The 27751-nt window shown below is 37.4% G+C and overlaps 1 protein-coding gene across 3 annotated transcripts; it reads left to right on the forward strand.

Moving 5' to 3' along the window:
• Positions 1-180: 180 nt before the first annotated feature.
• Positions 181-23781, forward strand: LOC107763499 (DExH-box ATP-dependent RNA helicase DExH5, mitochondrial). 3 transcript variants are annotated; one of them, XM_075226804.1, is made up of 19 exons: positions 181-669; positions 3302-3456; positions 3843-3930; positions 4183-4413; positions 6261-6356; positions 13692-13880; positions 13999-14158; positions 14232-14362; positions 17245-17412; positions 17487-17759; positions 18146-18340; positions 20718-20921; positions 21096-21165; positions 21261-21409; positions 21532-21837; positions 22110-22169; positions 22249-22401; positions 22538-22648; positions 22818-23781. In XM_075226804.1, exons 1-19 carry the CDS (start codon positions 319-321, stop codon positions 23277-23279), a joined length of 3552 nt encoding a protein of 1183 aa, XP_075082905.1. In that variant the 5' UTR covers positions 181-318; the 3' UTR covers positions 23280-23781. The 3 variants fall into 3 exon arrangements, with proteins under 3 accessions (XP_075082905.1, XP_075082906.1, XP_075082907.1); XM_075226805.1 differs by having other exon boundaries at positions 22957-23781; XM_075226806.1 differs by having other exon boundaries at positions 22960-23170.
• The last annotated feature ends 3970 nt before the right edge of the window (positions 23782-27751 follow it).

Genomic DNA, 27751 nt, shown 5'->3' on the forward strand with positions numbered 1-27751 from the left:
ATAAATAAATAGATAGTTATAGATACATAGATAGATATACATGTTTGTCAAATGATCGCATATTCAAAGAATAATTCTTTTATTTTATTTTTCCATTTACCTGGATTCCACATTCTCCCAGGGAGGTTACGTGGGCCTCAACTGCTTCAGCAAACACGCACGTGCACATCACGGGATTAACTCACCTTCCTGAATTTACACATAATCATCATCTTCAGTTCCATCTTTCCATTCTACAGCCTCTGTTCTCCGCCGATCGCCGTTGCTATAAGACGGAGCTCCGTTACCTTTTCTACCGGAGTTGACTCGGAATAGCTTATGAGCCTGTATTCTCTCCAAGTTTTCTCACATTACAGAACCCTTATTAAACCCTTGAGCATTCCACCACCGTCGTCGTCGTTGACGATGAAGGACCGGCCTCCGCCGCCTTCGTCCGTTTACGTCCCTCCACATCAACGCCTCCTCCGTTCAGTAATCACTGCTGTTCCGCCACAATCCGGCGGCTTCCGTTCTACAGCAATCGATCCCAAGCCTAATCCGAACGCTCAGAAGCAAATTCAGCAGCCACAACAAATGCGAGTGATGCAACAGAAGAGAACTTCACGATTTGACGAGGTTTTACTTTCTCAGGAAGTTTCCGCTTGTGATATTGACCTTACACCCTATCAGGTAGGTGAGGCTTCTCTCGTCTCGTCTATTTGTAGCACTTTGAAGTTTAATGATGTTAACAAGAGAACATTTCCATAATTGCAAATAAAGATTTAAAAAAAGTACTATGTACGTCCCATTTTATGTGATGGTGTTTGAGCAACAAGCTGAGCCAATATTTGAAGTTCATGGTTCTAAACATGCCACCAAACCCATATCTCGTTTATTTAGTGGGTTCGAAATTAAGTATTTATTTTATACATATAAGCAACAAAAGCTACTGGGTTCGTCTATACCCACCCGTAAGCAATACTCTACCTCTGCCCCTGGTTTGAGCAGTCAGCAGACTATGAGAAGTCTAAAATTAAATTGTTTCTACAGCTTAAAAAAAGTGTGTCACGTAATGTAGAAAGGAAGAAAATATTACACCGCTGAGAAAACTCCACCTATGCAAAGCATTTCATAGCTATATCATAGCCAGTCTCAAGTTCAAATAAAGGAGGAGTTGTCCTAGCTTGACCATCGACTTAGAAAGTAGTCATACACTATCATGAATCTTCTAAACTATTTGATTCTTTGGGACGTGCTCCCCTAGGCATGCATTACATAGATACCCAACTTAAGTGTTAAATGGACGCAAAGTTCCAATAAAATGGCATGAATAGAGTCAATAGGAAAAATGCCTGAATAGAGTATAATGTATATATAAGATTCATATAATTGACCTCAGCTAGTTTGAGATTGAGGTATAGTTGATTTTTCATATATTGGGTTCACTCGAGCAATTAAATGTGCGAATAATGTGAAAGAATCTTGGGGTCCTAAATCAGTTTTTGGTATGCTTATACCTATCAGTTTTCTCCACTATTTTGGGCTGTGCTTGAATCACTGTATAATGTTTCAATTTGACTTAGTAGGATCAAGTTAATTGGGCTTAAAATGTGGAAATCTCAATGATGGCCTAGTTTTTATCAAAAAAAGATGATTGTATAGTTTCAATTAGAACTTAATTATTGCTTAATTTAAATCAAAACTCATTTTTGAGCAAGTTAACTCAAATAGTGTTTTCATTTTCAATGGAATCTAACTTAAATTTCCATTATAATAGTAATGTAAATTTACTTGAGTAGCTTACATCATATAAGGACTTGTTTTTAGTTTAATGGTGATATGCATTAGTACAGTTCCTTGAACAATGAACATTTCATCTTTGTTGGTTCTTAAATTTTTTACTTCAGTTTTCGCTTTTAATGAACCCCATATATTTTGTGATGGGTTAGACCTATGTTGCAGGGACTCTCCAAAATGCTGTTGCACCCGTGTTGGATCCTCCAAAAATACACTACTTTTGGAGGATCCGTCATGCATCCGGCGACATTTTCGGAGAGTCCAAGCAACATAGAGGTAGACAACCATATCTACTTATCAAGTCAAGGCCTAATATAGAGCTTTAAATCTATGAAACCCTACGTGCGTGGGGATGTATTCGAGGGTCATATGTACCTAAGAACTGAATTGCACTGGCAAGCATCACATGCATGTTAACTTGGTTTAGGCATGGTTGTTTTCTGATGTTTGAACCTTTGGTGTTCAGGCATGTAGCAAGATATGAATTACGAGAATGTTTAATTAAAATTTCTAGACTACTGCTATTAATATAACGACGAATAAAGTTTCCATTGCCAACACCTACAACTCTCTTCATTGAATAATTGGTATGTAGTGCATTATGAGTTTGGTTTGTGTAAATAAGTAGTATCAATAAAATTGAAAAATTAAATCAGTCCATTCCTCAGGCTCTTCCACATTCTATTCTGAGCTATTTTTTTGGCTCGATGATCTTGTGCCCTAGTATGGCTCTTCCTCTTTTTCTTCATGGACCTTCTAACTCTTCCATTTCGTTTTCAAGTTCTCACATCTCTTCTCCTCCTCAACGTCTTTCTTCAATGGCCAGTGCTTACTGTTGTTAGTCCTCTCATAAGACGCCGTTTAGTTACTTGTCCTGATACATGCCGAATTATCAAGTAATATGCTGACCAGTGGTAACACTAGTTTTTTTTTTCTGGAGTTAATAGCTTGTTTTTATGCTGGAACTGACTGCAGTTATATTCTTATTCAGACATTTGTAGCAATTAGCTGAAAAATGGAGTACAACCTTTTTAAACATAAAATTGGTTTTAGTTTGCACCTCTCCAGTAAGTTGCATCTGACCTAAAGAGTTTCCATGCTCCTATTGTTATGTGTCAACTTAACTACATGTTGTCAGCATTTTTCTGTTGCTGAATGATGGAATCACTGCTCTGGAACATCAATGTACCCTTAGATGATAGGCACACATGGTGGAGACTAGAACTTGGCAATTAATCTGAAGGACTCAACTGTAACCCATAGGTTTAGGCGTGAATGGCATATTTTTATGTGGAGCATCCTTGACATGGATGAGGTTTTTAAACTTTCTTTTTAGATCTGATGATGAAGTTTTTATACGTGTCGGGGAATGATTGCTTTGTCATGGAAAATAACTGATCGCGTCCAGCTACTTTCACTTGCATGTCTATGTTAAGTCCTGCATGCATTTACTGCAAATTATACCAGTCTGCATGTATCACAAATATATGGCACCTGACCATTCTATAACATAAATGGATTCCAGGGTGCTGCCATATCTGACAACACTGAAGCATGGAAATGGAAGCTCACTGCTCTGTTACGCGACAAGGATAAACAAGAGGTGCTCTCAAGGGAGAAAAAGGATAGGCGTGATTATGAGCAAATAGCAGCTTTAGCGAGCAAAATGGGTTTATATAGGTATCTTTCATCAGGAAGTGTCTTGTTTATAGATTTGTTTTGGTACAGGACTTTAAGAGCCCGTTTGGACATAAGAAATTTTTCTCTTTTTTTCAAAAAAATTTCACTTTTTTGCGAAATTAGCGTTTGTTCATAAAATTTTCAATTTTCACTTGAAGATTCATTTTGGAATTTTTTGAAATTTTGAAAAACTCCAAAAAGCTATTTTTCAAAATTTTCGCTCAGATTACTCACAAAACTTCAAAAACAACCCAAAATTATATTCATGTCCAAACACAACTCTAATTTTCAAATACCATTTTCACTTGAAATTTTTTTCCACCTTTTTTAGGAATTTTACAATTCTTATGTCCAAACGCCCACTAAGTTGCCACCACCCTTTGCAGCAACCTATATTCAAAAGTAGTTGTTGTCAGCAAGCTTCCATTACCAAACTACAGGTTTGATTTGGATGATAAGCGTCCTCAGAGAGAGGTATGCTCTTGACAGTCAGATATTGTTATTCAGTAATTTAAATTCGACTCAACACAAATGCTTCCACTTCTATTTACCTTTTCTTATTTGATTATCTTTATCTAGATTTACATTCCTGTTGCTTCCCACTTGGTCAGCCTTTATTGGTTTTACATGCTTGTTTCCTGTATACCCTACTCCCCCCCTTTCTGCCTCTCTTTCCTGTTCTTTATTTCCTTAATGATACTATTGCATCCTTCCAATAATTGTCAGGTGATCCTGCCTCCGGGTTTGCCAAGACGAATAGATTCTTTTCTTGGAGAATACTTGTCTCATAAGCCAACGAGCGTGGCTGTACTTTCACGATCAAGCAGTAATGGTAGTATAGCTACCGATGAGGGTCTATTTGAGCAGCCAGAGTTACTACCTCAAAGTAAGGCTTCCATGGAGAACATCCTTTGGCGTAGGAGCATGCAAATGCGAGCTGAGCAGCAAACTTGGCAGGTTCAATCACCTCAAAAAATTTAGAGTATATTGACGTCTGTGCAAATTAAAAATGATCTCCCTCTTCCAGCCTTTTGTCTTTTCTTCAAACAAGATACTTAGTTTTCTTGGGCTACTTTCTATAGGCCAGACATTACAAGTGAAGTTTGCTGCCTAAAATCTATGATCGAGTGAGATTTAAACATGTTACAACTATACATGCTTCTTAATTTGTCTGGAGTCTGGACTAAGCAATAAAAATAGGTGTTGAGATTGCATTCTTTTCAATAACACGCTAAAGGTAAAACAATTACATGTAGGTTGCATGCTTTAATAAAATACTAATATACTATGGAGTGCACGAGAATAAAGTTACACTAGCTAATCTGTCAGAATGTGTGTAGATACACTGTGTGTATTATCTTGCCAGGAGATTCGCACTATATGACATTGCAGGGGCAGAACTCAGTAAAGGCTCTTTCTTCTACTGCAGTTGAATTTACTATTGCTGGGGTAGCCCTTAAAATATCAAGAACATAATTAGCAAGTAGTAATAGTTCTTTTTTTTTCTCCGCACATCTTCTTTGAATTATTATCTTTTCTCTAACTTCTCAAAATAGAAAAAAAATTGTTGTTCACTTGCTGTTTTCCTCTAACCTGCTACGATGAGAGATAGGAGATTTGTGTACTTAAACTTGCAAAAGTTATCAGTGGTATGTTTTTAAAAAATTAGGATGCAACATACTCAAGTCAAAAGTTATAATGTTGTTTATTCAGAAGTCTTTTTTTATGTTTATTCCCAAGAGTTTATACATTACATTCCCATTTAGTTGAGAAAATACTAGCAGTTATGGTATATAACACGGGATGACCTTGCTTTTGCCTAAATTCTTTTTCTTCAAGATGCCTCACTTTTGATAAGCTGATATCCTCTCATTCTTTCTCCAGTGTTTCTCTTCTTCTGTTCAGGGGCTCACACTTTGTTATTTTAGACTGTACTTCAATTTCTTGGTTCTACCAGAAACACATGGGCATTCAGATAATAATAATCAAAAAAAAAATTGGCACTAAGACAAGAAGAATATTAGTCATCTTTGCGTTTTGGAGAATTTTGATGCTCAGATAGGAACAATATCAATCATATTTGAGTTTTGAGATCTGATTCATAGACCTAGCTAAAATTATTGAGGGCTCTGGTTTTAGTTATAGATGTGACAAAACTTTTGGTTTAGAGTCTTAATTTAGGAAGCGTAAGAGCAGACATTTGGTGGTCAAAACTTTAACATAAACATTGGCGCTAGCTGTAGCTCGCAATTTGTGAAATGCTTTAGTTCATATCATAGCTTAGCACTGATAGAGAAACTAAGAGGTCCTTGTTCAAGGCGTCAAGCAAAAGCCCCCATAGGTCTTCAATTGTATTTCCATAAACAAAAATGGAGTTTCTTTAGTATTAAGAGATTTCTTGATGCAAACCTATAATACCCGCATTCATAGGAAAAGAAAATCTTCCACTCCCACTATATGTCTGATAACTTTAGTGACGAATATTAAAATCTTTTTAGAAATGAATTTCTGAAAATTTATATAAATGGAAATCCAATCTCAACTGTCTGTAGGGAAAATAGTATGTGCTAGAGTGAGTAAACAGTCTGCTGTCACTTCATTCCTTTGTTCCTTTTGCACTAGATTTTTCCTGCACTATATGTTCTTAATACTGTATCTCCACAGTTGGTAACTTTTTATAGCTCCTTTTTTTTGTACTGTTTATTTGTTTTTACAAGGTTAGCAAATTTTTCTAAGTATCTTTTTTGTTTTTTGTTCTCCCTGTGGAAGGTGGATTCATGGGATAACATTCTTGTTTGTTATAGGAATCACCAGAAGGTAGGAAGATGCTGGAATTTCGTGGTAGTCTACCTGCATATAAGGAAAAAGAAGCAATATTAAGTGCCATTTCGCAAAACCAGGTACGCTAGATCTTGAGAATTTATCCTCAACCTCGTGGAGTGTCGTAGCTGTATTTGAGCAGTGACAGGTCCCCATGTGCATTTTATATTATTGGTGAAGGAGAAAAAGAGCTTCTTTTGATTCTGTTGGGCTAGCAAGACATCCCACGATTAGAATCCAAGAATGAAGGATTATAATCAGGACATTAAGTGGTCGTTTGTACATGGAATAAGGATAATAATCCCGGGATAAAATTTGGGATTAACTTTATCCCATGTTTGGTTTGGGGTATTAGCTAATCCCGGGATAACTTTTACACTAAAATCATGGGATTAGCTATCCCATATAAAAGGTGGGATATCCCACCCCATAGGATATCCCACCATTGTACCAAATGACGCCTAAAAGTAGTGTTACTTTCTTTTGTCTAATGCTAGGTTTATTGGACAAATAACAAGAAAAATTGGCAAAAATCCATCTCGACATTCAATTTGAACTCGAATTAAATTTCAGTACCAAAATACTCTTGTAACAACTTTCATTTACAGTTGCAAAAGCTTTTCTACGATATTCATCTTCAAACTAACTCTATCTCAATCCTTTGACACGATTTTATGTGTTCTTTCAGGTCTCATAAAAATGTTATGTCATCCACAAATTTTACGAAGCAAAAAATCTAATATACAACAGTAGTATAACATACAAAACCTTACCTTATAAAAAAAAGCAATAGTATAACATAGAAGGGGAAGAAACAGAACAATTAGCAACGTCGTAAAAAACTTGAGCATTCAACCCAAAACCTTGATGCAGCGGGTCGAATTGCTCAGGACGATTATTAATCCCTATTGAACCCATACACGGTTTGGGACAGTGTCAGTGATACATATCTAACACCTTCTGACATGTGTAACTGGTTCTACAGAAACACGAGATCAAAAAGTTTATCTTTTGTTTTTGTTTTTGTTTTTGGGCTTGGCTCAACATTTAGAAAAGCGGACGTGGAGCAGAGAGTGTATGAGTGAAGAATAGATAGGAGTTGAGAGAGGAGGGCATTAAGAAGTGAACTTGGAGTAGAGACAGGACCTGAAGTAGATTTAATAGCTCAAATGGTTGGGATGGGAGAGAGAAGCTCATGCTGATAAGTGGCCGATATAGTGAACATGAGGTAACGTACAATTGGATTTGAAGTGGAGATAATGATCGTTGTAATGGACTTGCATGTGAGAAAATGGGCTTATTGAAGTTCAATTCTAGTACCATGCGAAAGAACCTGGTTGTCCTACTCAAAACATTAAGGTAATGGGAGTAGATTAGGATCATAAATTCCTTTAGAAATTCTTACAATTGATGTGGGATAGTTATATATATATCGATAAAGTAAAACATGGGATAGTTGTATATCTCAATAAAGTAAAAGCAAGAAGAGATAAGAGAGGGCTGGCTCTAACATTGTAGCTAATAAAGCTTGTGCCTTAGGCCCCCAAATTTGGGGGTGCCCCATTTTTTTAGAAATTGTTAGTTTACAGATATGTATAGTGTAGTCTTGTCCCACATTGGAAGAGGAGTAATATCTCCTTGTAGTGTATAGCTATAAATAGGGACCTCTTGTATTGTATTTATCATCCAATATCAATAACATATTTTCTCCTGTGTCTTCTCACATGGTATCAGAGCATTAGTGAGAAAAGATCGTTGTGCGTCATTCCAGCGTTAACCGGGAAGAAAAAACTTAGTCATCGTGCAATTTTCCCCGTGACCTAAGGCTTGTCTAAGTATTGTGCTAAAACCAACACCACCACGAGGTAGATCACCCTCCGATGACCAACCCCTGAAATTTTATCCGGCAGAAAAGCCGCCACGCTCCTCCACGCGCCGGCAACAACTTTTCCGGCGAGGGTTCCGGCCACTTTCCAGCTATTTTTTCGCGAAGATTCTTCAGGACAGTATGCTCTCCTCAAAATTCCGAGCTTACCCATCTAATTCAAATCAAATTCCGATCACTTTTATATTTTTCCGGCGTGAACAGTGACCTTTCCGGCCATTTTTTGAAAACATTTCTTCAGGATAGCTTGCTCGCAAAGGAATTCCGAGTCTATCCATCCTGGTTACGACAAATTCCGACAACTTTGAAATTTTCCAGCGAGCTACAGTGTTTCCGGCGCAGAACAGTGTTCTGTTTTCCTGCTGTAAACAGTGTTTTTCAAGCTATTTCTTCAGTTTTCTCACAGGAGTTACTTATTTCCACTATTTCAAGTTAACCCTACTACTACAAATTGTAGCGACATGGGAATCGATGCTTTGAATAGTCGGATGGTTTCTTTAGTAGATTATATTGAGTTCCTTCAGTATAAAGCATGTAAGCAGACATCTTCTGAGATAGCTTCTGTTGTTCAAACAGGTAATAGCGTGACTTGTTTCTCCCAATCTTCATCCTCTGAGTCTTGGGTCATTGATTCAGGTGCATCAGATCATATTTCTGGTAACAAATCTCTTTTCACTACTATTTCGTATTCTCAATCTCTTCCAAAAGTCACAATTGCCAATGGGTCTCAAACCATGTCAACTGCAATAGGTCAAGCAAGCTCACTTCCTTCCTTACCTTTAGATTCAGTCCTTTATGTTCCCAATAGTCCTTTTAATCTCATAGCTGTTAGTCGCTTAGCCAAATCACTTAAATGCGCTGTTTTATTTCTTGATGACCATGTTTTTATACAGGAACGCAGTACGGGGTGGATAATTGGTACCAGGCGTGAATCAAACGGACTTTATTACCTTATCCTTGCTAAATCACATGGACTAACATCTTGTCTTCCTTCTACAACTTGTCCTGTTACTGATTCACCAGATTTATTACATAAACGGTTGGGACATCCCAGTTTGTCAAAACTTCAGAAAATAGTATCTGGTTTATCTCACTTGTCAGCTCTAGAGTGTGAGTCATGTCAGCTCGGTAAGCATACCCGCTCCCATTTCCCTCGGCGTCTTGATAATCGAGCAAAGTCACCTTTTACTTTAGTCCATTCAGATGTTTGGGTTCCTAGTCGGGTCAGTTCCACCTTGGGATTCCGCTACTTTGTCAGTTTCATTGATGATTATTCCAGGCGCACTTGGATATTTTTGATAAAAAATCGATCTGAGCTATTTTCTATTTTCCAGACCTGCCACGCTGAAATTCAAAATCAATTTGGGGTTTCTATTAGCACATTTCGTAGTGATAATGCCCGAGAGTATTTGTCTTCCCCATTTCAGCAGTTTATGAAATCTCATGGGATTATTCATCAAACATCTTGTCCGTACACATCTCAACAAAATGGGGTAGTTGAAAGAAAGAATAAACATCTAATTGAAACTGCTCGTACCCTACTCATACAATCTCATGCTCCGTTGCGTTTTTGGGGGGATGCAGTTCTTACATCTTGTTATCTTATTAATCGTATGCCATCTTCAGCTATCCAGAACCAAGTTCCATTCTCTGTCATGTTTTCCCACTTACCTTTGTTCTCTCTTCCACCCCGTATCTTTGGAAGCACTTGTTTTGTCCATAACCTTACTCCAGGAACAGATAAGTTAGCTCCTCGTGCTCTTAAGTGCGTATTTCTGGGTTTCTCGAGAACACAAAAGGGGTATCGATGCTACTCTCCTGACCTCCAGCGGTACCTTATGTCCGCTGATGTTACCTTCTTTGAAACCCAATCATACTTCACAGGTTCAGGTCATCACTTAGATATTTCTGAGGTACTACCAGTTTCATCTTTTGGAGATTCAGTCACTCCAGCTCCACCACCTACAGCTTCAGTTGTAGCTCCACCACCTATAGCTCCAGTTCCACCACCTACAGCTCCGGTTGTAGCTCCACCACCTATAGCTCCAGTTCAACCTTCTGCAGCTCCACCACTCTTGACTTATCATCGTCGTCCACATCCAGCATCATGCCAAGGTGATTCACGCCCCGCATCAGATTCTGCACCTACTGCGGACTTGTCTCCTCTTAGTCAACCAATTGCACTCCGCAAAGGTGTACGATCCACACTTAATCCTAATCCCCGCTATGTTGGTTTAAGTTATCATCGTCTGTCGTCACCTCATTATGCTTTTATATCTTCTTTGTCCACTATTTTTATTCCTAAGTATACAGGTGAGGCACAATCTCATCCCGGATGGCGACATGCTATGATTGACGAGATGTCTGCTTTACATGCGAGTGACACTTGGGAGCTTGTTCCTCTTCCTGCAGGTAAGTCTACTGTTGGTTGTCGTTGGGTTTATGCATTCAAAGTCGGCCCGGATGGCCAGGTTGATCGGCTTAAGGCTCGTCTTGTTGCAAAAGGATATACTCAGATTTTTGGGCTTGATTATAGTGATACTTTCTCTCCCGTGGCTAAAGTAGCATCTGTTCGTCTCTTTTTGTCCATGGCTGCTGTACATCATTGGCCTCTTTATCAGTTAGACATTAAGAATGCTTTTGTCCACGGTGATCTTGAGGAAGAAGTTTATATGGAGCAACCACCTGGTTTTGTTGCTCGGGGGAGTTTAATGGTTGTGTGTGCAGATTGCGCAGGTCACTATATCGTTTGAAACAGTCCCCTCGAGCTTGGTTTGGTAAGTTCAGCACAATTATTCAGGAGTTCGGCATGACTCGTAGTGAGGCTGATCACTCTGTGTTTTATCGGCATTCTGCTCCTAATCTGTGTATTTATCTAGTGGTTTATGTTGATGATATTGTTATTACTGGTAATGATCAGGATGGTATTACTAATCTGAAGGAACATCTCTTTCAGCACTTCCAGACTAAGGATCTGGGCAGATTGAAGTATTTTCTAGGTATTGAGGTCGCTCAGTCTAGCTCAGGTATTGTTATTTCACAGCGGAAGTATGCCTTAGACATTCTTGAGGAGACTGGAATGATGGGTTGCAGACCTATTGACTCTCCTATGGATCCGAATGCTAAGCTTCTGCCTGGACAGGGGGAGCCTCTTAGAGACCCTACGAGATATAGGAGGTTGGTTGGCAAATTGAATTACCTCACAGTGACTAGACCTGACATTTCTTTTCCGGTGAGTGTTGTAAGTCAGTTTATGGATTCTCCCTGTGATAGTCACTGGGATGTAGTTGTTCGCATTCTTCAGTATATAAAGTCAGATGGGTACACAGATGCTGATTGGGCAGGATTACCTTTTGATAGACGTTCTACGTCTGAATATTGTGTTCTAGTAGGAGGTAATTTGGTCTCGTGGAAGAGCAAGAAACAAAATGTAGTTGCTCGATCTAGCGCCGAAGCCGAATATCGGGCCATGGCTATGGCGACGTGTGAGTTAGTTTGGGTCAAGCAATTGCTCAAGGAGTTAAAGTTCGGAGAAATCAGCAAGATGGAACTAGTGTGTGATAACCAAGCTGCTCTTCATATTGCGTCAAATCCGGTGTTCCATGAGAGGACTACACACATTGAGATCGACTGTCACTTTGTCAGAGAAAATACTTTCAGGAGATATTGTTACAAAGTTTGTAAAGTCTGAATGATCAACTAGCAGATATTTTCACTAAGTCTCTTACTGGTTCTCGTATTAGTTACATGTGTAACAAGCTCGGTACATATGATGTGTATGCACCGGCTTGAGGGGAGTGTTAGTTTACAAATATGTATAGTGTAGTCTTGTCCCACATTGGAAGATGAGTAATATCTCCTTGTAGTGTATAGCTATAAATAGGGACCTCTTGTATTGTATTTATCATCCAATATCAATAACATATTTTTTCCCGTGCCTTCTCACATAAATAATAGGTTTATAGGTATTTAAATAAAATAAAATTTACTACTTTTAGTACAAAATTTTTAATATAAAAGAAAAGTGATTTTTTTAGATATGTAAATAAAGTAACCGTTTGACTTACTTAAAAATAGGTAGTATGAATAGTTTTTCTAACGTGTGAATTAGAATTGATATGACAAGGAAAATAGTACACAAGTAGAAGATACTATAAAAAAATTTCCAAATATTTTTATTGCTTATAGAATAATGTTAACAATTCTAATAACAGTTTCCTCAACGGAAAAAAAAAATTCAAAATTAAAATTGATAAAATCTTAGCTAAGATCAACAATGTCTCGAGAAAGATTAAATGAGTTGGCTATATTATCAATTGAAAAGGAATTATTTGAAAAAATTGATTATAAAAAAGTATTAATAACTTTGCATCTCAAAAAAGCTAGAAGAATAGACTTGAAATAAAAATATATATTATAATCTTTTAGAAAAAAATTAGGCATCATATTAAACTTTGGCTTTAGGCCACAATTGTACTTGAGCCGCCACTGGATAAGAGGGAATTGTTGCAAACATAATATAATTGGCAAAAAAGACGAAAGAAGCCCGATAGAGGGAGGGGGGGAGAGAATGAGATTATGGATAAGAAGGCGATTGTGAAAGGTAAGAGACGGCAGATGACAAGCATTTGCGGGGTAGGGGAGGGAAAAGAGGACAAGGGTAGTAAGGAGAATAGAGGCACATGGTTGAAAGATGGACGGACAGGGAGGGTGAAGGAGAAGATGTGAGGGCAAGAGTCCCAAAGAGGGTGGGATTGGAGATTTCTCCCTAGAGAGAGAGAGAGAGAGTTGAGCTAGAGTTCGGTATTGGCCTATTTATAGGTGAGGGTCAAAATAATCTCTTGAGACCCAACCCCAGGATAGTTTTTCCGACATGACCGTTCCCTCTTTTGGATGGAGTATTACCGCGGATTAGCAATCCCAAATTAGTCCAGTCACAGTTCATTGTTTATCCAGTTCCATATCTGGCACCAAATGTGAGATATCTGGGAAAGCATTCACATACCCTCGGAGAACCAAAATTTTCATTGGCCAGGCATAAAGCAGATGAGGGCTGAGGAAATGGGAAAAATGATGCATGAAATGAAAGGAGTATGTTTTGCAGTATGCCCCAGCTTTGTGAATCTCATCCCTTTACTCGCGGATTAGGGGGTGTGGCTTAAGCAAAGAAGTAATACGTGAAAAGATTTACATCATGCAAATGAATCCTCCTGGTGAAGAATAAAGATCGAATAAGATAGCAAAGTGCAGTTGTTGGAGCTCTTTGAAGTTCTGTCAAATTCGTCTAGCATTCTGGTAACTCCATTACTGGGTGTTAGTGTTGTCTGCAAATGACCTCTCTGATCAATTTAAGAGTGTTGTGGCCAGCTCTTAGCTTGGTAAACTATTTTTTATTTAGGAAACTAATGAAGCTCAGAATTGAAGGTGTAAAAGAAAACATGAAATAGCTAAATGCCTTGGTAAAGGTTTGATTTTTTTGAAATTTATCCTGATGATGCTAATATTAAGAAAAGCTTTTCTGTACGCACAGGTGGTTATTATCTCAGGTGAAACTGGCTGTGGGAAGACCACACAGATTCCCCAATTTATTTTAGAGTCTGAAATTGAGTCTGCTCACGGAGCCATGTGCAGTATCATATGTACTCAGCCAAGAAGAATATCTGCTATGACTGTATCTGAAAGAATTGCTGCAGAGAGAGGGGAGTTGTTGGGTGAAACAGTGAGTTTATGTACTAGCAAATTAACTGCCAACACATTCCATCACACGTTATCTCTTTGCACAGCATTCTGACTGAAAATTTGGAATACGTATTCTGTCTTCTTTGATGTCTCTGTAGGTTGGATATAAAGTGAGGCTAGAAGGTGTTAAAGGGAGGGATACTCACCTCCTCTTCTGTACCACTGGTATCTTGTTGAGAAGACTACTAATTGACAGAAATCTGAAGGGCATCACACATGTAATCGTGGACGAGATTCATGAACGTGGAATAAATGAAGGTATATTTTTGTTTTTAAAGAGATTGTGAAGTTCATGAAATCTGATTTTTAACAATTAAATGTCTTGTACCAGACTTTCTGCTAATAGTTCTAAAGGATTTACTCCCTCGCCGGCCAGAGTTAAGGTTGATTTTGATGAGTGCCACCTTAGATGCAAAGCTTTTCTCTTCATACTTTGGTGGGGCTCCGCTGGTCCACATTCCGGTGAGTAAGTTGGTTGGCTAGTTGTGTTTTTAATTGATGTGCAGTATTCATTTATGCCAATGGTCCTATTCTACCGACTCTTGTTCTATTACTACCTGAATTCCAGTTTATGTGGTGAGACATAGTTTGACTACATGGAAAGTTTAAGGTTAATTTGTCTTGTATATTATACTGGTAGAGTAGTAAAAGCAAATAGTAAAACAGGTGTTTTGTATAAAAAATGCTAAATAGTAGTTAAAAATTTAGTAGAATAAGGAAAGAATCATAAATGTTTAAATTTGAATAATGTGAATAGTTGAAGTTTGCGAAAGTTGTGAGAAAAATATTATTGCAAGTGCTTCTCTTCATAAAGATGTTTCTGTCTGAGATTTGCTTCCTTTTTTATGTATCTTGTACATGAGATTTCTCCTTTTTATCAATTAAATTAGTTCCTTTGCCCCAATTTATGTGACACTCTTCTATTTTGGACATGCAAAATGTAGACAGAATTCCTTTTTTTATACAAATCACAACTTTCATGAATTCAAGTACTTTAAATTATTCAAATTATAAAGTTTGATATGACTTTTTCTATATTGAACTAACTTTTAAACCAATACTGTAATATTCTCTTGCACTATTATTAGTAACCAGTCTAATCAACATCTTAAACTCCAGATCTATCCAATTTACCCTCATATAGAATTAGACATAGTGAGTACTTCATTAAAAATCATTGTAAAAGAATGAAAATATCCGAGGACGTCTTAAAATAGAAAGTGTAGCATATAACTTGAGACAGCGCAACAACTTGTGCTTGTTGGTAGGCACTGCACTATTAACGATACTCCTTTGTTGAGAAACTGTTTTTAATTTCATAAGGGTCATGGACTCATGGGTTAAGCTCCTTTGCTAGTTGAGCATTGAAGATAACAATTAGGTCCCTTATCAACAAAAAAAAAGAAGATCACAATTAGGTTAGGGTTATTGATGTGAAAGCCTCAATCCTGAAGTAGATTCTTTTAACTCTTGGTAAGAGGTTCTGCTTGGAATTTTGACGTGTCAAACAAGTAACTGCCTGGAGTGACAGGTTTGTTGATTCAACACATTCGTAGGTAGGTCAAAGTGGGATAGGCCAAACTCTTCAAATAGCTTGGGTTTGCTACAATTTAGGATTAATAACCAAACAGGTTAATGACAGCTCTGCTAACAATAAACAGCTGATCACCTCTCTGCCTCTCTCTATCTCTCTCTCACACACAACTTTATCATCTCTCTAATCTCCTTCCTCTGGTCGTCTTACCTGTCCTCTTAGTCGCTTGATGGGTGCATCAAGTCCTCCATTTGCGGAACCCTTAAGTGTCTCTCTCCTTTGCAACATGCACCATTCGCTGCTCAAGAAAAGCAATGAACTAGTGTTGGCAAAGGCATCTAATGGGAAATGATGTGGGTATTTGATTAATTTAGCAAGCCAGTTATAACTATCAAAAAGTTTATTAACCCAGAAATAACTGCTAGTTCTTCATTTGAGTGTTTAGTTCTTGCTAAATGGTTTTCTATTCCCATTTGAAGTCTACTTTGTTTGTTGAGCTTCTATAGTTCTTTTATTTGTAGTATGCATTCTTGTTTTAAATGTACTTACTGTTGTGAGATGGAGAGCCGATCTTTCAATTTCTTCGGACTGATATACTGCTTTGTTGCTTTCTTCAAGAAAATCCAATATCATCTTTCTTAGAAATCCGAATTGTCAACGGGTGCTTATTAGGCTGTAGAAATTCTTTTTGAATGTGATTATCACTATGTTGCATTCATGAGTCAGTGAGTCACTAAGCTTCCCTTTATCTTTTCTTTTTTTTTCTTTTTTTTTGTGATAAAGGAAAAAGAACAAAGATAAAGGGAAGCTATCTTTGGTAGCTACAAATAGCAATTTCATAAAGGAGATGAAATGAGGGCAGGTCGGATTACATTTGGTTACTCAATATATATGTAATGCAAACTGTTTTGATCCTAATGAACATTTGATGAATTGATCTATAACCAATTGCTTTATTTAACCTTGAAATGTTTGCCGCTGATCGTGGATATAATATGCAATAGAAAATGACATGGAGAATTCACTGTTCAAAGAAATCTTAGAGAAGAGATTGCTGAGAGTATCCCTATCAACATCTGCGGAGACCAGGTTAAAGTTGGGTCTGTCTACCTCCTTGTGTATGGTTGGGTGGTGTAATATTTATGTAGGCTTCTTGTTATGCTGCTACAAATCAAATTAGATGGTAAGGTTTTTTTCCCGATGAGAAGTCAGAAGGGTATAAATCTAGAAAGATTACTCGCATGAACCTTATCCCAAGAAAAAAAAAACTGGAATGATTACTTGCATGAAGGGTTTTGACAATATTAGTTGAGATTGGGATTCGATCAGCTTCCCTTTTTGCGGTGCTTTTTTTGCTTAGAGAAGACACAGATCTTCCCAGTTGCTAAAGGAATAGGATTGAATTTTTCTGGTTGAGGATGTGGGATTTTTTCTAATTGAGTATGTGGTAGTTCATTTCTTCTCTTTCTAGGTAGCGCACCTGTATGTTTAACATCATCCCTGCTTGCTATGTCTTAGTTAAGGCACCAAGCAACAAATACAGATTCATCTTTTCTTCCTCGACGCAATTTGATCCATACTTCCATTGCTTCCACATTGTTTTGTGGGTATTTTGGTAAAGTACATGTCAAATGCATTATGTGGTGATGGCTCATTTTAAAAAAATAGTATTATGTGTTGATGGGGACGTTTAGTCTAAAATTTTACTTTCTTCGTCAGTGAATTTCTCCTTTTGCTATCCTTAAAATTAGGAAACTCATGAATAGTTGGAGTGCTTTAAGTTGAAATTTTTTTCCATTGTGTCTATTAGGGATTTACATATCCCGTTCGCACTCATTTCCTCGAAAATATTCTGGAGATGTCGGGATACAGATTGACGCCAGACAATCAGATTGATGATTATGGTCAGGAGAGAACGTGGAAAATGAACAAGCAAGCTCCAAGAAAAAGGAAGAGCCAGATTGCTTCTGCTGTTGAGGTTTCCAACTTAAAAGCAACTTCCACAGTTTGCATTTGCTACAATTCCTGTGCTAATATATTCTTTGTCGTCAGGATGCCCTCAGAGCTGCTGATTTCAAAGAATTTAGCCCTGTGACACGGGAGTCTTTGTCTTGTTGGAATCCTGATTGTATAGGCTTCAATCTTATAGAACATATTCTATGCCATATTTGTGAAAATGAAAGGCCTGGTGCTGTTTTAGTTTTTATGACTGGTTGGGATGATATAAATTCTCTGAAGGATAAGCTACAATGTCATCCTATCTTGGGAAATACCAGCCGTGTTCTATTGCTGGCATGCCATGGTTCTATGGCTAGTACGGAGCAGGTAAAGAAATTTGCATTAATCCTTTTACCTTGCATTTGCTTTACATGCTATATTTTTCTTACATGCAATTGTTAGGAAAGTGTTTTCTGTTACTAATCTGAAATTACAGTATAAGCATTACTAGTCATTCATGTTCGATTGTTCTCTGTCCTTGTACGTTTGGTAATTTGTATATTGTGTTCTGCCCATTAACTGGTGATTTGATGCTCTCTAGTCTATCAAAACGATGGCTTTTCTTACCTTTTGACTTGTTAGATTGAGTGGTTCTATAATTCACTAATTCCTACTTCAGAAAATAAAAAGGAGTTCACAGATGTTAATTTTCCAGTTTAACATCTAAGTTCTTTATGTGTTGCTTACTCATTACTCGCTCTTCATGCATTTAGAGGTTAATTTTTGACAAGCCTGAAGATGGAGTGAGGAAGATAGTGTTGGCTACAAATATTGCTGAAACCAGTATCACAATTGATGACGTAGTTTATGTTATTGACTGTGGCAAGGCAAAAGAGACGTCATATGATGCACTTAATAATACTCCTTGTTTGCTTCCTACTTGGATTTCAAAGGTTTCAGCTCGACAAGTAAGGCACTCTACTTTTCTTGTCCTTTTGTTTCTGAAATTTCTTGGAAGATATGGTTGTGTATGTGCTTTATAATAAATTGTGTGATTCATGCTTAGAATTTTGTGATAGATTTTCTTTCCCTAGCTCAGTGCAACAGTCTGGCAGGGGAAGGGAAGCGTGCATATGGGAAGGAATGCCTAATAGCTGCAAATAGATAGATTGACTAGCAAAGCAATAATGATACCCATGGAACCTTTTAGGTCTTTCAAAAATCTATCAATTACTTGTTGAAGAATCTTTCACTAACTAGCTAATAGTCCTCTCCCATGAACAGAACTTTTACCAATTTCATCTTCTTCTTTTTTTTTTTTTTTTGAAAAGGTAAATGTTTTATTGATAGAAGGTACCAAGATGGTACAAGTAGTACAATAACAAAGGGAATGCAGATCAGAACATAAAGAACATAAATATTACATCTACTGTCTGCCCCCTAGCAAGTCCAAGAAAACCATATACTCATTTGTGCTACCAATAAGACTACCCATACAAGAACCTTTTCTTTGATGAATGGCCTGTGCTTTGAAGCACATTTCAATTTCAAGTTCAGATTTGACGAGTACTTTTTTAACCTTAGGTTTACTTCATTCCAGGAAGTCCTTTGATCGAGGGAGTCTGATAATTTTTGGCTTTTGCCACAATTTACTGTATGGGATCTTCTTGCTGTATCTCTATCCAAGTAATTAAGATTTTCAGTTCTATTTGAATTCCTGCCTGTCTTGGAAGTCAATCTTCATAGTCTATATTTCGTAATAGCCCTTTTAAGAAAGAGACCTGTGGCTTACTAAAGACGCATTTATTACTTCAGTTTAAGGTAAAGCAAATGTTCCGAGTATGATGGTTCTCGGTGAAGCTTTGTTGCTCCCTTGTATTATGCACCTTAAGTCATGAAATTCCTAATTGGATTGTTAGGTTATGCTTCATCTTTTCCTTGTATTCAAAAGCTGTGAAACAGGAACAGCATTCTGTGTACTTCCCCTGCTTTTATGCTCCAAAGCATCATCCATGTTCTTATACCAAGTTAATTTGTAAAAATTCATCCATAGAATGAGTCCTTATCAAAAAAAAAAAAAAAAAAAAATCACGTAGTCGAGTCATGTAACTATTCGTTTCTTATCTGTTGAATGTCAATATTTAAGGAAGACCTCTGCACTTGTTCTACGCTTTGTCTATGGCAATTGTTGTGATAAGAAGTCCTGCCAAACCCAGTGCAAATATGATAGAAGCTGTAGAATATTTTGGTTTTAGGCTAACAAAGTCCTAAGTTACTTACTTCCTCCGTCCCAAACTTTATGTCCTAGGAAGGCTGAAAAAATGGTTTTGGTATTCAAATGGGAAAGCACCATTGAGTTGCTTTTGGATTTTCCAAAAAAAAATCAAGAAATGTTCATGTTCAGCGGTTGGTTGATCCTTTGCGTCGTTTAGGCCTGTGAGAGCCAACTGCAATTCAGGCTATAAAATGTTCTTTCTGGATAAGAACTCTAGCTATAAAATATTGAATATGAGTTTTCCTTAGCGGACATCATTTTTGAATGCCCAAAAAGGTTAAGTAGACTTTCAGTTTTTTGAGAAAGTAGGCTACATGGACATTACAATTTGGAAGAGAGGGTGTCGCGGATACAGTCTGCCAAGTAACTAGCAGTACTAAGAGTTTGCCAGAGACTCAACTCATCGGGGAAAAAAAATAGCTGAAGACTAAAGATGACACTATATATAATAGTATAGTTGTAGCTTGTCATTGCATAATAATTGGCAATGTAGCCTTCATTGATCTTTTACGTGAAACAAGTTGTTACTACCGATTCTTTGAATGTCAAGACCAAGAGTTCTTGGGTCTAAGCAAGATAAGTCTTTGGATGGTTGCAAAAGCTTGGAGTTTGAGTTGGAATGCAAACTCAGTGTACTTGGTATATTTCATCGTTGTTTTTCTCCTAAAATATCCACCTTCTTTATTTCCTCATACCTTACCAAGAACACGAATAGGAAAAAAAGAAAGGGAATTGCTTAGAAAATTATATTATTATAGCCTATGATTTTACACTCATCACACACAGACACGCAGATAACAAGGCTCAACCCTCGGCCTTGGTAAATCATGGTTTACTGGTAGAATGATATGACTCAAAATATGTGTAAGACCGCAAGGATTTTATTTCACTTTATTTTCTGTCAATCTTTTTTTTGTTCATGACAAGTTTTTACCATGTTATGACATGTGCTTGGTACAAGAACTTTCTGTTTCTTTAATAGGAAGTTCTCCCTTTTCATGCTAATAATCTTTCAGTTACTGCCTATAATAATTTAACTGTATGATGTTGTTCACTCATGCAACTGATAGAGAAGGGGAAGAGCCGGACGTGTTCATCCTGGAGAATGCTATCATCTTTATCCCAGATGTGTGTATGATGCTTTTGCTGATTATCAATTTCCAGAAATTCTGAGGACCCCTTTGCAATCCCTTTGTTTGCAAATTAAAAGTTTAAAACTCGGTAGCATCTCTGAGTTCCTTTCAAGGGCTTTGCAATCCCCTGAGTTATTAGCGGTAATGCTCATTCAGATTTGTTGCTCTTACTTGTGTATTTATGATATTATAACAATTTTATTATTCTTACAGTTTATTGGCATATGCTGTAAGTTCAGAGCATCTCGAAAATGGTACAAGTTCATTCTTTGCTTGTTGCTGTAAGTGAAGTTCTTCCTTTTGTTTTGCTGATAGGTTCAAAAAGCTATTGAGTATCTGAAAATTATTGGGGCTTTAGATGAGAGTGAAAATTTGACTGTTCTAGGTATGAAATTTGGCTGTTATTGAATCATAATCATATTCAAGTCTAACCATTTAGTCCTCTGATTTTTCTCTGTCTTTGCTGTGGTTCAATGACAGGACGTTACTTAACGATGCTTCCAATGGAGCCTAAACTCGGAAAAATGCTTATACTTGGTGCAACTTTGAATTGTTTGGAGCCGATATTAACTATCGTTGCTGGTCTTAGTGTCCGAGATCCCTTCTTGACACCGCTTGACAAGAAAGATGTAAGTCAAGCCTTCCACTTTGCTGTCAAATCAATGTTTGATTCATCTTCATTAGTTGGGTCAGACATACTTTCTTTGAGAGACCAGTAATCGTTTTGAGACGTGCTACCTCTTGTTTTCAGCTTGCGGACGCTGCTAAGGCTCATTTTTCACGCGATTATAGTGACCATCTTGCTCTTGTTCGAGCATATGAGGGCTGGAAGGATTGTGAAAGAGACCTAGCTGGATATGAGTACTGCTGGAAGAATTTTCTGTCTGCACAGTCTATGAAAGCTATTGATTCTCTTCGCAGGGAGTTTTACTCTTTGCTGAAGGATACTGGTCTTGTTGACAGCAATAATACTATCTATAATTCTTGGAGTTACGATGAGCACCTCCTTCGAGCAATTATCTGCTATGGGTTGTATCCTGGAATCTGTTCTGTCCTGGTAAAACCTAGTCTTTCTTTATTTGCTTCAACGTAGTATCTTAGGGATCTTATTCCACAGCTAGTCTCTGCCATTTTATTCCCTTCGAAACAATCTGGACACTAGCATTTATCCATAGTTACAAATGTATAATTATATATTAGTGAAAGTGCCCTCTTGGGATGATCTTAATCTTTAACTAACCCCCACCCCAAACCCAAAAAAAAAACTCTGTAGTGAACATTGAAGTATCCCTGCTTCGGATGGTGGTACTGATATTAATGCTTTTGCAGCATAATGAGAAGTCATTTTCGTTGAAAACAATGGAAGATGGTCAGGTGCTTTTACACTCGGTGAGTATAATACCTGCGTATTTGGTGTTCTTTAATTTAAGTCACATTGATTTAACTCTCTTTCTTGTTATATACAAAGAACTCCATTAATGCCCGGGACTCCAGGATACCATATCCCTGGCTGATCTTCAATGAAAAGATCAAAGTGAACTCTGTCTTTCTCCGGGATTCCACAGCTATCTCCGACTCAGTGCTGCTTCTATTTGGAGGAACCATCTCAAAAGGAGAAGTGGTGAGCTCCCATCTTGCCCTCCTTTGATCCAAGATCATGAAGGAGAATTTTGTGTACTGATGTAACTCCAAGTCTAAACTAACCTGCTTACATATATATTCTCTTGTTGATTGGAATGATTTTCTTCATTTCACAGGACGGTCACTTGAAAATGTTAGGTGGATACTTAGACTTCTATATGAGCCCTACTATAGCAGAAATGTATAGAAGTCTAAGAAGAGAGCTTGATGAGTTAATTCATACTAAAGTAAGTCATTGTTTACTATCTCCGTCTGTCTTCAATTCTGCTAATGGATTGGTGCACAATAGATGCAATGCTATTGTGACTTGTGCCTTCTCAAGTCTGAAGAAGTGCAGATTTTGTTTAACATTTGTTGAAATAATTCTTAATTGAAGTCGACAATTGGCATGTACAGCTCCTGAATCCCAGGATGGATGTACATAGTTATCATGAACTTCTGTCAGCAATACGGTTGCTTATCTCAGAGGATCAATGCGGTGGCAGATTTGTTTTTAGTCGTCAGGTTTTACTAACTTCCAAGCCATGTGCTGCAGCAGCACCACCAGCTCCGATGTCAAGGACTGAAAGTGGTCCAGGAGGTGAAAATTCTAAGTCTCAGCTACAGACGTTGCTGAATCGAGCAGGGTATGCAACACCAACCTACAAGACAAGGCAACTTAATAACAATCAGTTTCAAGCAACTGTAGAGTTCAATGGGATGCAGATAATGGGACAGCCTTGCAACAACAAAAAACAAGCTGAAAAAGATGCAGCAGCTGAGGCTCTGCAATGGTTGTTGGAAGGGCACCGTGCAGATCCTGATTACATTGAGCGGATGTCTCTGTTTCTGAAAAAGAGCAAGACAGAGCATAGATGAGTTAGGATTAAAGCAGACATCACAAACTGGCATTAGCGTGATGCTTGGGACAGCCTCATGTCCTTGGTTTTGCTCGGGATGAGTTCAGAGGAGCATCCTATGTTGGCAGCTTTACAAATATACACGAACATGATATGCAACCCATGAGCAATCATAAAGTATGCCTACTAATGTCAGACTGATTTTCAAGTCTCAGTGAAAATGCGCGGTGGGCTCAGCAGCATAGACTGCCTCTGAAATCTGGAAATAAAACTAGATCCGAGGGGGAGGGGAACAATTTTGGATCTCTTGGCTTCTTTTGACTTTGTCCTAACTATGCCTTTTCAGCTGCTCACCCTGGTCATCGAGGGAATGCACCTGAAATTACAACATCTTAGCAATGAGGAAATGATATATTTGCGAAGCAAATCAATGCTCTGGCATTGTTAAACGCAATGATCAAGTTTATCTTTATCCTTTGTATATATTAAAGGTTTATGAAATCATTCCATTTTGCTATTAATGGCTGCTCTTAGAATTTTGGAAGGTCAGCTATCTGGATGTTTCTTTTCATATGCTTTTCCTTAAAGGGTCCGGTGCCTGTTGGTTACATCTCGAGGCTATTTGACTGCTCACTGATGAATATACGCTGAGGCGAATCAAGAATCTTAAGCAATATCCGTGGAGTATCACTACATCTATAATTCCTTTGCAGATATAGCTGTCAGTCTAACATAAGTATGTACGTTTTTTATAATTGTTTTAATATACGTGTGTTTGCGTACAATCTTCAAGCTGAAGCCAACGAGTTTGGAGCATCCAGTTTAGTCCTTTATGCCAGTGCTGCTGAATTCCATGTTGTGCGGACTTTCCAAAACAACTGTCGCATCCGTGTCGGATCTTTCAAAAATGCACTACCGTTGGAGGATCCGATATGCCCCCACCGACATTTTCGGAGAATCCGAGCAACATAGCTACTGATAGGCTGCTTTTGAATATCATGAAGTGCTCAAAATGCTAGCACCAGCATGAACCTGCAAGTGCAAGTGGTTGTTGCATGTACAAGTTATTATGATTTGTAATTCCTACCTTTTCAGCATTTTCAAAGGGTGTCAGGTTCATTCTACTAGGTAACGCTAACAACTCGTATAATTTTATGGCTAGAAGTAGACTCTTCGAATTTTCTCTCCTCTAAACTTTTCAAGGAAATCGAAATTGACAACTTATAATCAATCTGTTCAAATGGTACACGTGTCATTGATTTTACAGGAGGGTCAATTTTGTGTATGATACCTGCAATGGGTTTCAGGTGGATGTTTTCTTTGTTATCTTAGATCTTGTGAAATTTTGATTCTTCAGAAAGTGCAAGTATGATGTTGTTTCCTGTATTATGCAAGCTTTTGGAAAGAAAAAAAAAATGTTTTTGAATAGAAGCAGAGACAGTTTTTGAGAAGCAGAAAAAAGTAGCCTTCAAAAACACTTTAGAAAAATACATTTCATCTCTCTTTTATTTTTATTTTGTAGTTGCACTTTTGGTCTTCATCTTTTGGTGAATTTGGTTTTTGTTTTTATGGTATTTTGCTAAATACATTTTAACTTTCGATTTACTAAAACGTGTACTTTCGATTCCTTTAAATACATAGGATGTTTGTGCTATATCCAAACTATGTTGATTACTATTGTTACCCCTAAAAATATGAAGTGGCACAAACTAGCATTTTATAGTCAGTCATGTGGTTTAGTCACTAATAATCAATTAAACTCAACTCACCTGACTTCACAAATCGAGGGTCATAAGCTTAAATGACTGAAGGTTAAATTTAATAGATATCACAATCCCAGAATTGAAATTTGTCAGTAACTTAGGGACTAAATGCGCAATATTCCTTTGATTATAGTATCTTCTGATTTTGTCAAATTAACACACCCTATTTTCCTCCTTTATAATCCTCGTTCCCTAGAAAATGCGAAAGTAAATTTCATTATCCTACGTCAATTTTACTGATCTGGTTTGTATTTTATGGAATTCGCTCTTAATTAAATGACTATTTAATTTACATATGTTGTCAAGATAAAAACGCTATTAGTATTTTAGCATGTCACTTAACATTTTTATCATGTTATAAATTAATGATTATTATACTATAAATTAACTTGTAATTACCTTATAAAAAATATATTTTATAATAATTTTAGCATTGTTTGTAGCATAAAACTTAAACTCATTGAATAATGCATTTTGAATTGTTGGTTTGAAATTGTAATTATCAATGTCAAGAAAACCAAATGAGGGAAAAAGTAATGGACAAGAAGAAGACCAACATCAAAATATCACATATTTAAATTAATTGCTTGTCCAATGCAAGTTCCCTATTTCAAGATTGGCCTAATAACACCTTTTGAGAGAACATAACGTAAACCAACTTCTAGTTCATCTCGTGTTTCTAAGTATGCGCTACTTAACTAGGGATAGAATACTGGACCACTCCTTTGTAATATTCCATATTTTTATTATTTTTTCAAATAGGACAAGGACAAAAGAAAAAAGAAAACAGTCCTCGAAATGGGACATTTGATCTGGCTGTCGTGTGAATAATGTTGAGAGAAATGGAATCTTCTGATCATATGAGTTTGAGACAGCCAGGGAAATTAATGTTTTGCTGCTATAGAGCTGTGGCCACATTAAGTATAGTGTCATATTCATAATCACAAGTTAATTTCAAATGATAACCCTAGAGTTAAGAGTCACATCTTCATTTGAGATGATACTAAAGCTTAGGCAAATACCAAACATGTAGCTACTACAGACGTTGGCAAAAAAGGGACCTCCTCCTTTCTCCTTCATCTATGTTCTTCCTTTTTATTGAAATTGAAGTTTGTGACTCATTTCTATTAGGAAGTCTCTATCTTGTCTGCCTTTCTATGTAAAGTGATTTCATTCTAGAGGCATATAAGTTACAAATGAAAAAGTCAAATAAGAAAATAATAAATTGAATTACAGTAACAGAAAAAGGAATTAAAAAAAATATTATATAGCTAGGAATAGTTAGAAGCCGAGGTTTAACAAGAAGATACAAGGGAGCTTGTGGATCAAAGGCTAAAATTCTCTACAAACTCCAAGTGTTCAAGCATTCAAGCACTTTAACACAAGTTTCAAGTATTCAAGATCAAGAACGAAGTCAAATCAAATATAAGGCGTTCAAGATCAAGGTTACTTGTGATAGAATTATTGTCCGTGCCAACCATCAACACGTACGTGACGGATAGATCAAATTCAAATTGAAGATCAAGCTCAAATGTCTTGAATATATCTTAGAAAAGGAAAATCAAAGCAATTATAGAGATTGCACCACTCATAGTATTTGAAATAAAAATACTATAATTGTTGCATTATTTTTCGGTCCCGATTAATTTCTTGACGCGAATGTTATTATATACAAACCCATGTTCAATAAGTGAAACATATAATTCATCATATAGCTAGGAATAATTCGATGATCAGGAGTTGTCCGCTAAGACTTGCAAAAAAGATATGGTTTTATAAAGGGACTAGATAGACTGGGACTGAACTACCAGCCAACGCCGGAAAAATATATAAATCTCTCCAAGAATATGAACAAAGCACAAGTACATGAAATTTATTTCTGCTCTCCCCAAATGAAGGTTACATTCTACCTCGTTTGAATTAACACATACTCGGCCCACTACTCAAAGGTTATATTCAATCACGTTCGAATGAACACCTAATCGGCCCTCGGACATAGATAAACATGCGATGTGTTCGACCTCGTTCGAACCAACACTTTCTGGCCCTTGGCCGAGATCAAACCTAGACTTCGTTTCAACCTCGTTCAACCTACTCGAACAAATTTATTATGACGAAGGCAACCAAGCAACAAAATCAAAAAAGCATACAAACTCGAACAAAGAAAATGAATCTAGTACGAATAACACAACTAACATTTTATACTTTAGAATTTTTTTCACAAAGGCTCGAATACACGCCTACAAAAAATACACATAAGTCTGCGGCTGAACAAAAAAGAAGGAAAAATAACTAATCAACGCCTGGCCCAACAGCACTAACAACTTGATCGCCCAGACCATCTCCACCTACCTCTTTGCCATCGACATCGCCATCGCCAGCGGGATATCATCCTCGTACGAGGTGTCCTGTTCAATCTGATCCACGCCCGCTTCCTCGTCATCACCGGCTTCCGGTGTAGCAGGATCATAGCCACAAGCAAACCAAGCTTTATGTGCCTTAGCACGAGCATCCTCGAAATCGGCTTCTGAAACATCCCCCGCTCCCATCAGATCCCTGAATATATCTAGCTGGGCCTCGGCGTGAATCCATTCCTCGTACAAATCCCGCGAAACATCAGGAAAATAAGAAGTACGGGAAGAGGACGGCTAAGCCAATAATTGCACCTTCTCGACCTCGAGAGCAGCAACTCGATCACTAAGGCCCGAAGCCTCTTTTTCCAGCTCCC

Source organism: Nicotiana tabacum, chromosome 12, assembly GCF_000715075.1.
Source record: "Nicotiana tabacum cultivar K326 chromosome 12, ASM71507v2, whole genome shotgun sequence".
Lineage (NCBI taxonomy): Eukaryota > Viridiplantae > Streptophyta > Magnoliopsida > Solanales > Solanaceae > Nicotiana > Nicotiana tabacum.